Source organism: Agelaius phoeniceus, chromosome 21, assembly GCF_051311805.1.
Source record: "Agelaius phoeniceus isolate bAgePho1 chromosome 21, bAgePho1.hap1, whole genome shotgun sequence".
NCBI classification, from domain to species: domain Eukaryota; kingdom Metazoa; phylum Chordata; class Aves; order Passeriformes; family Icteridae; genus Agelaius; species Agelaius phoeniceus.
In genome coordinates this window covers 9,832,343-9,847,622 of record NC_135285.1, presented here as the reverse complement: position 1 = coordinate 9,847,622, position 15,280 = coordinate 9,832,343, and the positions used below count along the sequence as shown (strand labels likewise).

General features: G+C 47.2%; 1 protein-coding gene across 7 annotated transcripts in view; it reads right to left on the bottom strand.

Moving 5' to 3' along the window:
• DAB2IP (DAB2 interacting protein) overlaps positions 1-15,280 on the bottom strand; it is a 157,351-nt gene that overhangs the window by 104,725 nt on the left and 37,346 nt on the right. For all 7 annotated transcript variants that reach the window (XM_077189400.1, XM_077189396.1, XM_077189403.1 and 4 more), the window contains one exon: positions 7,254-7,357. In XM_077189400.1, coding sequence (XP_077045515.1) covers positions 7,254-7,357 — 104 coding nt within the window. Of the gene's footprint in view, positions 1-7,253; positions 7,358-15,280 lie in introns of those variants that run through there.

Here is a 15,280-nt window from a genome sequence, read left to right as displayed (position 1 = left end):
CCATGAATATCACTGGGAAAAGAGAGTGGGGAGGACAAACACAGCCTATTGCTTATCAGAGTGCAGTGCTGAGGAAAAGTGACAGCACGGAGGAGAAAGGGAATCTTGTTTCCATGGCAACTAAAGTTTGAAAAAAAGTATCTAGAAATCAATGTCATCTTCCCGAGTGTGCTCCACCCAGAACCACCAATCCAAGTTCTGCAGCTGCCGTGTCCTGGGTCCGTGCAGCCTCCAGGAGAGCAGGGAGCAGAGCTGCTGTGCCTGCAGCTGGGTCTGGAACAACAGTGGCACCACCTGGACAAACTGCCTCACACGAGGCTGCAATGCAGGGGAAAAGAAACCTCCAAAACAACTTCCAGACAGTCCAGTCAAAGGCCATGAGCTCCTCCATGTCTGTTAAAGCTCAGCCACTGCCACGGGCTGACAACACAGACAGGATCACTGGGATCTGATCCCAGCTGGGATGGGGCATCTCTCCCATGGCTCCCTCTCACAGCACCCTCATTATTACCAAAGTCCACAGGTGCCATGTGAACCATCTGCAGTGAAAGAACAAGGAACTATAGCTCAAAATATATCCTGGCAATCAGGGAGAAGTGTCTAGTCTAAACTAGAGAATAAAATCTGTCTCAGAAACAAAACTTGGTAGAAATGTATTGAAAACTGTTCAGGGTGACTGTGGCAATGACACAGATTTCTATGAATTCCAGTGCAATGAATTCAGCATTTAAGCAAATACTGAACATCCCTGAGCTAAAGCAGTGCAAATCCCCAATAGAAGTTCAGAGATGAAGGTCCTGATGCAATGGGCACTCATCTTCCAGTCTCCAGGAGATTCAGATAATGCCTTCCACTCTGGCTTGTTTTCTGAAAGCACAATGCCAGTGCTACTGAAAGGGAGAATGGAATGTGTTTATTATCCTACCTTTCATATCTGCAGGACAATGCTTTATCTGTGACCCAGAAACAAATTAAAGGAACACTGTCATGTTGGATATTCTAATGGCCCTCTTTTCTCTGTGCTACCAGCAATGTGAGAGCTTTCAGTGCCCAGAGGTTTAAACAAATTGAAGCTTTTGTTTGTTTACCTTCTGCCTCTCATTCACTCCACAGAAATGAAACCAGTCAGGTCCATTTGCCTCCCTACAGCCTATCAATTAGTCCAGGCTGTTTGCACTTGGGCTTCCTGGGAAGAGACTGAAACAGTATCAAATGTTTTCCTGTAGTAGCTTTGAAAAGAACATTTCTGCTCAAATCATCCTTAGGAGATGTCTCTAAAGAATGGAGATGGATCCGAGTACATTGCTGAAAAATGCAGGGAGAATCTGAGATGGTTTCTCTGTCTTTGTGGGGGGAATTGAAACAAAAATACACCAGAGCACCCAAGTGTATATTGAATTGTTAAAACACCACAAAAATGCCAAACAAACATGTTTTAGAGAGTAAAGGCCAGTCACCTGGCTGGTTTAAACCACCTTCCCCATTTATAGTGATGCCTTGAGCTGGTTTTGTTTCTTATGAGACAACCAGCAGCAGAACTACACAGCCCCAACTGTTTCACACGGATTTTGAATGATGTGGAAAGTGGAATCATCCTCCCAGGCCTTAGTTTCCCATTTATTTTGAGGCATTATGGAAAACTGCAACCCCCCAGTGCCTGCAAGCCTGAATTCATTCAGATTGGCAGAACACTTTAACAGCTCCAGATGAAAGGTGCTACAGAAGTGCCAAGTACTATCACTGTAATTATCATTCAATATACACTGATCAAAAGAATGAAATGTGAATTAGCATTTCCTATTAGCCCTACTTACTGCCTAAATGTTAAATATTCCTCCCATGGGCTCTCTCCATGAAAACACATAGGAGCTGTTGGTATTTCTCATCTGGCTTCACCACTGCTTCCCCAGGAGTGGAGGAATGGAGGGATCTGAGGAAAGTCATGAAATCAGGAGAACAACACAGGTTTATCCCACAAAAACTCACTCAGGCTTTCTGGGAGAGGGAGTTTGGAGCTGCTTTTTCTCCCTCCTTCCCTTCTCATTCCTGGCACAAGGAATCTGTCCCACTCCAAGGATTTTCTGCTGTTCCCCTGGGGCCCTGAGCCCTGCCTGGAGTCATGGGTTTCACACAGCCCAGAGGGATCAGTGCAGCATCCTCAGAGGCTGAGAAAGTGTCAACATCTGGAGGAGCTGAACAAAATCAATGGAATTGTGCCAATCTGGACCCTCTGCAGAGCCAGGCAGCTTCCTGAAACATTTGTTTTCCCCTTTCCCACCCAGTATTTGACTTTATCTTCCCCAGAAGCAGAAATTTCCTTCTTGATCCACTGCCCAAGCTTCACACAGGAAGCAACAAGGTGAGCTCCTGCCCTAGTCCAGAACACATTCCAGTGGTGTTGGGGCACAGAAATGGGTGATTTGTGCATTTCCCTCTCCGTGGAAGCTGCAGGTTAACCCAGGGATCCTCACAAGGCTCCTCCTGCAGCAGCACCAGGTCAGTCCCATCCCCTGCTCGCTGCCCCACAGCAGAGCCAGCCCTGCCCTGGTACCACCCCCAGCCCCACAGAGGGACAGCAACCAAAAGCAGGCAGAACCCCACAAAAACTACAGCAGGACCACTCATAACTCTGCAGAGAAACGGCCTCAGTGTGTGAATTAAGCTGTTGATGAGCCTTATGCTCTTCTTTTCTCTAAAACTGTCCTTCAGACAGCTGCAGGCTCTGACAAAGAGACCTCCCTGGAACATACTCGGCTCAAAAAGGGAAAAAATCCATACCCTGCCTTGCTGAGCCCCTTTCAGTGAAGCAGGTCATAGCACCATGTCTTTTATCCTGTCATCCTTGTCTCCTGCTTGATGCACATCATAAATCCTCAGTGGTTTGGACTGCAGCTCTGTGCTGAAATCTGACAGTCCCTCCTATCTCTGACCATGCTGCCTTCCAGTACTCCCCAACTGGAAATTCCAGGTTTACTTAAAAAAAAAAAAAATTCAAGATACAAGGTCAGACTCAAAGAATTAAAAATATATTTACAGTCAGGTTCACTTTCCAATCCCTGTGCTAGGGAGCATTGAGTAGGGAAAAAGATTCCCTTTTTCAAAATGAAATTTATCCTTCATACCTTAACTAGAATTTATCTATCTCATGTCTCATAAAGGACAGCAAAAATTAAAGATCAAAAATACTCACAGATTTATGTTAATAAGATGACTTAGAAAAATAAGGCAGAGGGCTCTAATTTAAATAACAAGCAATTAGAAATTTGACAACATGAGGTGCTGGCAGAGATAGTAAGAAAGTCAAGGCATTTCTGCCCTAGGAACACAGACTTGGGAGTCCAGGAACCCACTTACACATTTTCTCATTACAGCATCAATTTGGAGAATATTTAATTCTCTTGAAACTGAGGAGGATTTCAGAGAGGTAATTAGGAATAGCTTAGCTAGTGGTTAACACCAGGATTGGGAATTAGAAATGAAGAAATTCAGCTCAGGATGTATTTTTGGGCTTTGGAGAATGATCAAATTTAAGTTAGCTGAGTTTTCCCTCCCTCAGTTTTCCCAGTTGGAAAATGAGGGTGGTAAGAACCAACCTGGAAATTCCTCCCAAAGGATGCTCAGGGTGCCAGGTCTGGTGCTGGGGTACCTGGCAAACCCCCTGAGGGCAGATGGGCCCTCCTGATTTCTGCCAAGCAGTACCAGGGAGACTGGGAATAACTGCAAAGGCTGAAAATGACCTCATTTTTCTTCCAATCCCTACAATGCTCACAACCCTAAAGCTTCCAAGCATGTCCTGTTGCAGAAGTGGTGACTGAACTGACAAATACATTCTCCAAGTAATTTCCATATTTCTTGCTGCCACTAGCACTGGTTACCCAAAGTCAGTTGCAGCTGCCAATTTAATGATAATGGCTTTATGTTTATATATCATCTGTGATAATGTTCCTATTCTCCTAAAATTCAATCCCTGCAAAAGGGGCACTTTAATGTATGCAGCCACAGACCAAAATGACAGTAATTTTCCCTTTGAGCTGCAATGCTTTAGTAAACAATTACATTTCAATTAAAGAGGGGTGATCATGCCGAGGGAAGTGCCATTCCATTCTCCACATAATACAGGAACATAAATTCTCCAAAGAATCTCTCAAATCATTATTATATATATTACATGACTGCTTAAAAAAAAAAAAAAAAAAAAAAACCAAAAAAAGGAAGAAAATAAAGTGTATTATGCACAGGCAAAAACTTGGGGAAAAAATTCTTCAATATCTTGTCCACAGCAGCTTGAACTGGGATCCCATTATTTAGGATTATGTTCAGTGAAGAGGAATGGCAGAAGGGCTCTTCACTTTCATCTCTCCAGGAGTTTCCATTTACTGCCATTAGTATTTAATACTTCATTTATCAAGGATTAAAACCAGGATAGATGGAGGAATGCTGTAAGAGTAGCTTATGATGGATCACTGCAAATTCAGCTGTGTACCGAACCCAACCAGGCAGGAAAACTGCAGGAAAACAAGTTCATGTTTCAGGGAGAAGAAAAACTGTTTTGGTGGGGTTTTGGGGGATTTTTGAGGCCAATGTGGCTTCAACCAGAAGAAGTACTGAAGTGTTTTTGGTGCTCCTGGAAAGCAAATTATTAATGCTAGAATTGAGGATTAAAGGGCTGGAGAAAGAAATCCTAAATTCTGTCAAGTAAAAGACAGAATACAGATGCTTCCTCATGTTTTTTGGCAATTTGGACTTTGCTGGCCTGGGTTGTTCTCCCAGAAAACGAAGGAAATTGGGCTCTAACAGAAGGAGTCAATAGATGGCAGTGCTTGATGGGATGGGAGTGATTCCTCCCCAGTGAGCCTCAGCAAATCCTCCCCTGCAGCACTTCCCTGCAAGGGGGGCACAGGGAGGGGTTTTACTGGCACTCAGCAGACTTGCCCAGCTTCTGGCCCCTGAGTCTGACAAAATTCCCCACAAACTTCAGGTTTAACCCAGCTCACAGCTTGAGCTATTGGGATTCAATGCAGAGAGGCAAAATACTTCTCTGCCTTCTCCTACAAGCAAGGCTTTAACCAGGGCCATGGAGAAAGCCACGTTGGTGTCTCCAGCCCTGCAGCATCAGCAGCTGCTGCCAGATGCCCACTGCAAGTGGGGACTGAAATCTGAACACTTGGCTCTGAGAGCAGGACAAGGAGCTCAGCTCAGGCCCAGCCTCACTGCGGCTGGAGCCTCAAATTTCTCATTCTGCATCAGCTCACACAGAGCTCAGAGAGCATGGAAGTGAAGGGAGGGATTTACATGGAAAATAATTCTTGTACAGCACGAGATAACCAGGACTAGAGGAGATTTTTCCAAGTTTAAGAAGCTTCATTAAAAATTTCTTTCAGGAGAAGGGGTAAGAACAGGACTTGATTTTCAAGGTTTATATTCTATAATTCAAAAACTACCAGGAGCTCTTGTTTTCAAAAACCACAATGCCCAATTATCTGTAACCTGCCTGGCAGACTTCTGTATGGGAAGTGAAGTTCCCAAATTTCCACCCTAGTTTGCTCTAGTTTTGAAATGAAAGAAAGCATCTGGGAATGCAACACTGCCAAAATAGCTGAAACCAATGGCTCCTGAGCTTCACAGGCCCTTGGAGACTCAACAGCAGAATGATGGAGATGTCAGGGAAGAACAATCAGCTGTAAAATATGAAAAGCTTACAATTTCCAAACCTACAACAGCAGGCTCAAAAGTAATAATCCCATTACCACTAAACTAAGGCACTAATTACTATTCCCAGTGGCTGGAGTGGACTGACTGCTAATGTTCCTCTGGTTAATGAAGGAAGGTGAGGGAGAATATATTTCTAAAGTCAGACATCTGCTGAAGGCTGGGCAGCAGCAGCAACTGTACCTAATGAAGCCATTCATATTAATGCAGTGACACTCGGAGGGGGCGCAGGGGAGAAATGAGATGAGGCTGGGTTTGAACTCAGAGAAGACAAATGTCATGTATTACCCATGTGATGGCTGCCCTTATTTAATCCACACTGAGTAACAGAGCTGCTTAAAGCAAAGAACTGCATCCCACATCAGCTGTTCCACCACCAGCTGCTCAAAGCTGGAATAGCTTCTCTAAAAACCCAAAAAGCAGGATATATGCCATTGGAAAGGAATAAACTGCTTTTTCTTTTCTTTGACTACAGGGACACTAAGAAAAATATTCCCAAGTCCTGTGAAGAATCCAGATTTTCCCATCATGTTTTGCTGTTTTCACCAACCAGCAGTAGTTGTTTAGGGTTCAAGGATACTCATTCACTGAGATCAATAGGTTCTGATGGCTGGAAGAACAATTTCTAGAACTAAAATAAACTACTTGTCCAAACTGCTAATCATGACTCATTCACCAATGCAAATGTTCCCAGGTGAACTGGGTGTGCTCAGATTATTTTTTTTCAGATTGCACCATTGTCTTTGCTTTGAAATTCTGGTTCTGCCTCCCTGAGTTTGGTAAGCAGCAGCTGAGTCTGTAAAGAAGGTGTGGCCTGCAGAGAAAACCTGCATGGAGCAAACCTGCTTCAGGCCCACTTGTGTCTTCTCTGAATAAAAATATCTGTGTGTGCTAAGAGCCAGCCCCTGATGTGAGCAAGGAGTGGGGAGGGGACTCTGTGCTCACACTCCTCACATTGTGCTGACATCAGGCAGTGCCAGCCAGGGCTCAGCACTGACAGATCCCATTCCTGGGGTCCCTGCTCCTGACTGTCAATGACACAGCAGTGCCCTTCCCATGGAGCACAAAGACCACAGGTAGTCATGGTACAGAACAACCAGTGACACCTCAAAGCATGGGATTGAAGCCATGGAAAAAGTGGATGGCTCCTCCAGGCTCCTGCTGGGACAAGATCCCAGGCTCTGGGCAATCCCAGCTTGGCAGATGTCCTGTGAGTTAATGACAGGTTCCTCCAGAGGAGATGTTCTCTCTGTAGGAGTGTGAGCACACACTGCACAGCTGCAGACAGGTAAATGCACCCAGGAATACACTGCACCAGGACTCACCAAGGAAACCTCTCCAGGAAAGCTTCCCAGGTGCAGCTCCAGCCTCCATTCAAACCCTGCTGCTCTACCAGGATCCAGCTGCCTGTTGCTAAGAGTGTCTGACAGAACCCATCCCCACAAACGAGTGAGCAGCCAGTCCCACCCTCAGCAGTTCACCCACAGCATCTCTCGTCCCAGGGGGAGCGGGTCCCCTTGCCCCGGCCGAGGGCAGGCACTGACCGTGACGCGGAAGGGCGCGGTGCCCGCGGGCTCCATGCTGGGGCTCTTCTCGGCGATGCCGCTGGGCATGCTGCGCCTCTGCCCGCAGCGCTCCGGGGGCGACTCTGGGGACAGAGCACAAGGGACAGTCACAAACCCGGCAGCACAGGGACAGCCCAGCAGTGCCAGCAGCCCCTGCACAATGCGGGGTCCCCCTCCCACTGAGGCAGCGCGACCACCCCACGGATTCCGCTCGCATTTCCCCTGCCTGGAGCAACGTTCCACCAGCAGGACTTTCACCTTCAACAATTAGCATTTTTATACAACTGTAAGCTTCAGATAATGCCTGACAGGTTGGCATTATCATTATTTCCAGTCTGCAGATGAGTAAACAGAAACTGCATTGAGATGAGTGAGAATTATATGCAAAGTACAGACCCGTGCACTCGTGGATTTGATCCTCCTCGGGGAAACTGCTAATGGGGTTAGAGGCACAGGATGCTTAAGTTACCTCTCTAATTCCTCTAGCAATTTGCTTTGGAGCCAGGAAAAAAATAATTAAATCCTGCTTTTGATAAAGTATAAAATGAGGATAGGAATACTTACCTCCTTCCCCACTGGCAAGGAAGGGAGAGGGCTGAAAAGGTAAAATTAACACTTATGCTCAACACTGAGGAGATTTAGAAAAATGATAGGACAGGTCAGCTACAGCATTGTCAGGTGGTGTTTCCTCAGTTCAAAAACCCTCTCTGAAAGCACCATGGAACTCAGAGAAACAGATTTATTTCCAAGCTGCATTCAGTGATGCCCAGACCTTGTAACAAGCTCCCCTTCCCAAAACCATTCCAGAGTCCTCCTTAGCCAAGCATTTCCATGGTCATTGTCTCCTCAGCAAGGTTCTGCCCTTGCCAAAGCCTGACTGTAAGGAACAACTAACACCAGCAATTCCACCCAACTATTCCTGAGATGTGTCTTAAGCCACTCCAAAAGAACAGATAGAGATTCCAGCCATGGATGGGCTGAGGTGCTGGCTCAGTGACATCTTCCTTGGTTGCCACGTAACCTGTGTGAAGCTCAGCCAGCCCAAAGCAGCAGCTCTGCCTTCCCAGCTTCCAGCCAGCCTTCAAATGGCTGGGGCACTTTCTCTGCAGAAAGCTGCACTTTGAATCTCAAGCAGTAAAATCCTTTGGTGTCATCTCCTCTCAGAAGATTCAGGCTCCCACCCCATTCCTTTGAACCTTCTTTTGTTTTTGGACTGTCATAAAGAAACTACTTGGTTTCAGCATTTTGAAAGTGAGCTCGAGATGACAACTGAAGAAACTGCTTTGCATTTTCTTAATGACCGGAAAAATGAACCTTGTTTAAAGCATTTCTCACACACCTGGCTGGAAAACAGGAACGATGGCATTATGTGAAAGGCAGCTACAAGAAATTACTTTCCCCATGTGCTCCCAGCCCCAAATACTGCTCAGCACTGAGGGAAAGCCCCTGTATGGGGGTAAGAGCCCCCCAGCTTAGCTTATTTCATCATTAAAATATACCCCAAGCAGAACCAGCAAACACATCACTGACCCAAGACCAGACACAGAGCTGGCTTAGCACCTAAACCCTCCTATAATTATTAAACTTATGGTTCATGAAATGGTTGGAGTCAAATCTCCATTTTAGCTCTGTTTAAGCACTGTGGGTTTCATGCAGGAGAGATGTTACAAAACCCTCTGTAAGAAACCAGAAATAACCAGAAGGAGGGGTGGGTGTGGGTGTTGGAGGGGATGGGGGGAGCTGTTTGTTTTAAAGGTTAATAAAAATAGCTTACAGGTAAATTAGTAACTCCAGGAATGTACAGCATTTACTTGGTGAGCAGTAGGAATATATAAAGCTTTAAGTGCCCTTTTTACTTTTTCAGGGCTGGAGGCACCATCTCAGGCTGGGTCACTCTGCCCAGGGCCTAGCATCAGCCACGCTGCCACAGCAAGCCCAGGGCCATGGAAAAGGGCACTGTAAGCCAGTAATTAAAAATCTCCACAATCACTAGAGGTTGAGAAAGAAATGTCTTCATTTGCAGCAGAAGATATTTGGGTTAGGCACTGGAAGCAGTCCCATCTTGCCATGGACAGTCACAGAGAGAGGGAGCTCTCCCTGCCAGCGAGGTTCAGGGACAATGGGCTGCCTTTCCTCCCCTCTCCTGGGGCAGACAGGTACCACACACCTCCTGAAATCCCTTCCAGCCCCATTTTCTGTGATTTCTGTCAAAGTTGCCCACTTGTGCATAAAATAAGCAAGCTTCAAGGGATCAGATTCAGTGTCTGATTTTGGCCTTTTCCTGAACTTCCATCTTTGTCTGGACAGACACCGTGGCACTTCTGTGTCACCTTTCAATAGCACAGAGGGCCCAGGGCTCAGCCACGTTATACAACACAGGAGAGAGAGAAATAAACAGGGCCTCCTGCTTTCCCAAATATTTACAGAAGACTGCAATGTTTTGGGTCTCCCCCTGTGCAGAGTAAGATCTTCAAAGAGAAACTTCCTTGAAATTATCAAGCCCCTGAAAGCTCTCCCAGGTTATCCCCACACAGCTGGGCCAACACGTTGTTGGCTGTGGAAGGCACCAGGAGGTTTTTAAGTTGAACATATCCCACTGCCAAGAGGACACACAGCACTGCAAACACTGCACATTAATTTAGGACCTCGGGCTTATGAGTATTTCTGAAACTCTTTCTGTACAGTAATAAACACATTTGGTTTGTTAACTTATTCAAGGCACTGGAACTGACAGAATAATTAATCCTCACTCCACTCTTCCATGCCTGTTTTCCATGCTGTGGAATCGTTATGGAGCAGCACAGCAATCTCCCCAGGACTCCAGGGCAGCAGCAGAACAGGCTGTGAGCAGCTCCCGGCACCCAAACTCTTGTTTAACCCACCCAACATCACCGCCTCCTTTGACTCCACTTCTCAGACACTGCTCCAAGCAGGTTGTTATGTGTAACAAACACACAAACAGCTGTTACTACTGTTTACTTTTCACTTAGCAAGTGAGGTGTTCTTCCATTTGCATTACCTGCTCCTGAGAATCCCAACTAGTCCAAGAGATCACCAGGATTACGCTCTCATTATGGAGAATAAAATACTTCAACTGCTGTTTGTTCATCTCTCTTCACACTCCCCCCTCGCACAATTCCAGGGATCAGCCAGTGGAAGAGACAGTGGGAACAAGAGCAAAGCAAGGCTGCTGGATGGAATAACAACAAGCAGGCACTTCCCAGCAAGTTGATCTCCTGATAAGAACCTGCTCCAGCTCCAGACAACAAAGGGAGGTCCAACCTGAGTGCTGGGAGAGAAGTCAGCAAGGAGAAATGGTCTCCCTGAACTCACCAGAAGGAAGCCGGGCTGGTGAGCAGCGCTCATGCCATGGCACTCGGAAGGAGCCGGGAAGGAGAGAAGGAGAGGTGATGACTTCATCGGAGGCAGCGAGAAGGGGAGGAATGCCTGGAATGCCAGAGCAGGCAGCAGCACCGGGACACGGCAGGAGCGCAGGTTCCCGCTCCCGCCGCGGGATGGGCTATGGAAGGGAGACTTTGGAGCACAACAAAACTTCACCAGATGCTCTGCAGGTGATGCGGGAAACTCCGAGTTGCCCGGAGCGCAGAGGCGGTGGAAAGGTGCCGCGGGCAGCCCTGCAGAGGTCAGGCTGCTCCCGAGCCGGGCACGGAGGAGCCGCTCCTGAGCTCCGCCCGGCCCTGCCCCACCGGGCACTGCCCGGCACCGCCGCTGCCCCAGCGCTGCCAGGGTGGAGTTTCTGTGAAACCAGAGCGAACAGGAATTACCGGTCTCCTGCTCGTACAATTACAGGCCGCGAATTAATTTTATTGCTTAATGAATTTAGGTGTTATTCCTCTAATTTCTGCATTATCTAATAAGTCCTTATTACAAACCCGAGAGAGGAGAGGAGGAGGAAGGGTGACAGTGATTTAACGTGGCTCACGGTAGCATTTACGAATTAAGAACAATCCCTGGAGAACAGGTATCTGTAGTGTCTGTGTGATTCCACATACTCAGGAGAGGCTGCAGAAAAATCTACAATTCAGACAGCTTTGGGTGGCCACAGGAGCCCAGAAGAAAAGATGGATCTTTAGTCTGAATCCAAATGGGGATTTAGAAGGGAATAGAGGCACTTTAAAAAGCGGAATAGACAGCGACAGAAAATAATAAACACTGAGCTGAGCCAACTTTCCTCTTCACAAGGCATGAAGAACTTTGAGTGGGAAACAGAGGTGCCAAAATGTCTGATTTCCAGTGACAGAGGCTGTGAGAGGTTATGAAAGCCCTTCCTGCTCCCATCAGCTGGCCCAGGAGTGCAGCTGCAGGGCCACCTTTGGGGTCCAGGTACCTGCAGTATTTATTGGAATGTATCACCCACAGCCCTGCTGACCCTGTGAATTCCAGCTGATTCCTTACAGCAATGTCAGAACCACACAAAATTAATTAAAAACCAAACCTCTATTAGGCAATAAAATAGACTTTTAAATGAAAATGGTCATGAAGCAGAAGTTGAGGGCAGGTGCTGGTGCCCTCTGAACAAGCAGATTCCTCTGAAAGCAAAGCTAATGAACACAGAGAGGGCGTTCTCCAGGCTAGGGGAAGCCATGCCACCCCTGCTTCTTATCTTAGAATAAAATTGTTTCTTTTTGCATCTTAGAATCTCAGGCTTAAACATTCATAAACTTCCATAAAGCCCAGCAATCCCCCTGGCTGTACCCACAACTCTTCCACATCAGAATCACTGATTTACTCCCCAGTCATTTCATGCTCCAAGCAGAAATAGTTTCACATTTTCTCATGCTCTCATGACCTTTCCAGACAATTAAGGACACTGTTTACAGAACTACAGCTTGTAAAAACCCCTCTCCCTTATCTAACTGTTTACATACAGAACAAAAAAATAAATTGGGATCATTACTTGCCTTCTGGGCTACACTCCGGCACCAAATACTTCGAATTAAACAACTGAGTCTATGACTACAGTTAGTGCTCCCCACAGCAATGACACCAAACTGAGCCAGCTTCTTACCAGTGCCTTTGTTTCCCCCATAGGTGACTTCAGTGGTACAAAAGCACCACATTCAGTGTGTCTCTGATGACTGTGCCCCTGCCTAAAAGCAGCAAAGCTCACCTGAAGCACCACTTAAAACCACACAATTCTCTGCAGCTCCAAGTACGGTGGCTGGGACAGTTGTGTGAACTGAAGAGCCTTGTTAGAAGTGGCTGGAATACAGAAAACAAATCCCAGAAAACATCAGAACACACTGATGGTTTCACATCAGTGAAAACTGGTCCCCTCAGCGAAAATCTGTTCCCATCTTCTCTCAAAGTGGGACTAAGAACTCCTGAAAGAAGAGCTTTTTCTTTGTTAAATAACGATTTGGAGTGGCACTGACCTTTGCCATGGCACACTGTGCACTTTAATGGCTCTCCCCTCATCTCTGTGTCAGGTTCCTGGATATCATGGATTTAATATTCCTCATCCTGCCCCTGAGCCAGTGCTATTAATGGCTCTTGAATCTAGTACTGAAAAAAGCTCTGCTATTTTTCTGAGTACTTGATATGTATCTATTCCTCTATTTTCTCTATTACCCAGTAAGAGAACTCCTCTCCCAGCAGCTGCCACGATGCTTTTTGATGCGTGCAAGCAGCAAAGGCTCCTCTCTTGACTTTCTGGGGGCTCTGGCTGCCGGGTGCCTCAGCCCCTGGCTGGGCTGGGATTTCCATGTCCCCAGCCCGGGAGGAGCCGCCGGGAGCGCCCGCCCCAGCAGCGGGATGCGGGATGCGGGATGCAGGATGCAGGATGCGGGATGCGGGATCCCGCGGGATGCGGGATGCGGGATGCGGGATGCAGGATGCGGGATGCGGGATGCGGGATGCGGGATCCCGCGGGATGTGGGATGCGGGATGTGGGATGCGGGATGCGGGATGCGGGATGCAGGATGCGGGATCCCGCGGGATGCGGGATGCGGGATCCCGCGGGATGCGGGATGCGGGATGTGCGTGCCAGCCGCGGGCCCGGTGCCTCACTAGGTGGAGCTGGAGGCCCTTGGCCGGCCCCGCTGCAGCGCGGGGAATCCTCCAGCTGTGCTTCGGCTCTGGGGCACCCGACGGTCAGCGGAGCTCAGAGCGCTTTCCCTGCACTCTCCCTGCTGTGGAGCCATCCCAGCACAGCCGGCCACTCTGACAGGGCAAGTCCTGCCCTCCAGAAATCCAGGTGAACACATCCTTTACCTGAGGAGACAGATTAAACCCATTTGTCAAGGGAAAATCCCTCTCCAAGGGAAAAAGGGAAAGAAAACAGCACTAATGGGAAAGGAAAGCTGAGGTAACTCTCATTGTGAGAGGTCTGAAAATACAGCAGCTTCTGAGAGCTACATGAGGCACAGCTACAGGTCCCCAGACCTGGTGCCAGGGACAGAACAGAAGGCATCCAGAAAATGACCCTCCCTTTCTAAAGATAAACAGCAAATCATGCTGATTGAGCAGCCTGTAGTACAAACTCTGTTTTGCTGTCTGGTATTTTTTAACTAGATATGTGTATATATATATATATATATATATCTGGTATTTTTATTCTTTCATTATTAGTCTCTGAAATAAAATATGTATGATATTTATCTTCCTCTGCTATGATATCCACAGAACAAATTCCTCCTCTGCTAACGGCATATCATTAGGAGCCTTTTCTCCAGGGTGAAACTGAAATCAAGTTCAGACTTAAAAAATACATCAGAAAAAGCTGAAATTCTATCCTGGTTGGGGTCCAGACTGTGGTGACTGCCAATACCCTGGTTAAAGTGGAAAGGATGATAAAGTGAAGTGGAACATCAGCTTCCTCCCATGTGATGATAAAGACAAGCAACACAGAGTGTGGAGAACAAGGAGTCAGCTCTGGGGAGATTTAAATTAGGCTCATCCATCATGCTGAACCTTCCTGCAAAGATTCTGCTCTGTCACCACGAGCTTTCCTGCAGCACTTTATCCACAGAGGCAATCTGAGGGCAAGGAGAAACCTCCATGCTCTGCAATTCCTGTCCCTGTCTCTGGAGGTGTCACCTGGACACAGCACCCAGGACAGGGCTGGCTCTGTCCCCTGCCTGTGAGGGTTGGCTGGGCCTTTCCCCAGAAGTGACCTGGACAGCTGAGCTGAGCAGGCCAGAACAGCTCCCTTCACCTGAAGCACCCTCAGGAGAAATGGAAACTTCCCACAGCTAATTCCCAGGCCACTCTTCCAGCCGTGCACAGTGGCTGCTGGAACAGGTCTGTACTGGTAAAATGCAAATTAAATAAATAAATACTTAATTTATAAGCATGATTCATCAGAGGTTTCATCTTCTACAGCAAAGAAACAGATGTTCTATTGATGGCACTTCATTAGAGAGATAAATGGGGTCACACACGTATCTCTGTTCACATCCATCTGCATAATAGACCAAACATTAAGATTTGAATTTCACATGGTGCATGTGGCTCTCAGAGCAGCCTCAGAGAGTCTCAATGCCCAGAGCCTGCTCACCCACCTCAGATTGTCTCACCAGCCAAGGAACTTTAACTCTGCTCAGAAAAGCAGGAGGTTGGGATCTAACACTGGCTATTTAGGAGACAGTTTCACTGGAAACACAGAAGAATACTGGATTTTAAGTAATGGATGGCAGTGATTTTTGGTACCCCCCAAAATGCAATAACTGTCATGAGGAAGCAACTCAAAGCAGCAGTGACAGCCAAGTCTGGAACCACTGTTCTTCCTCCAGTTCAAGTCAGGGAGGGTTAGGACTGGGGACAGGGTTAGGGAGAGCTGAGAGGGATTTTCTGGTTTTCCAAACATTAATGCAGGAGGCCTCAGAGTTCCCTGGCAAACAGAAACAAGTCTGCTGCACTTCAATAGGCACTAACAGAAGATAATGCTTATAGAATGAGTGGTATCCTTTCCACAGATGTGCCTTTGCTGTGTGTGGCTGTGAGTGTGTGCACAGCTGGGCCAGGCACAGCAGCTCTGCACACCT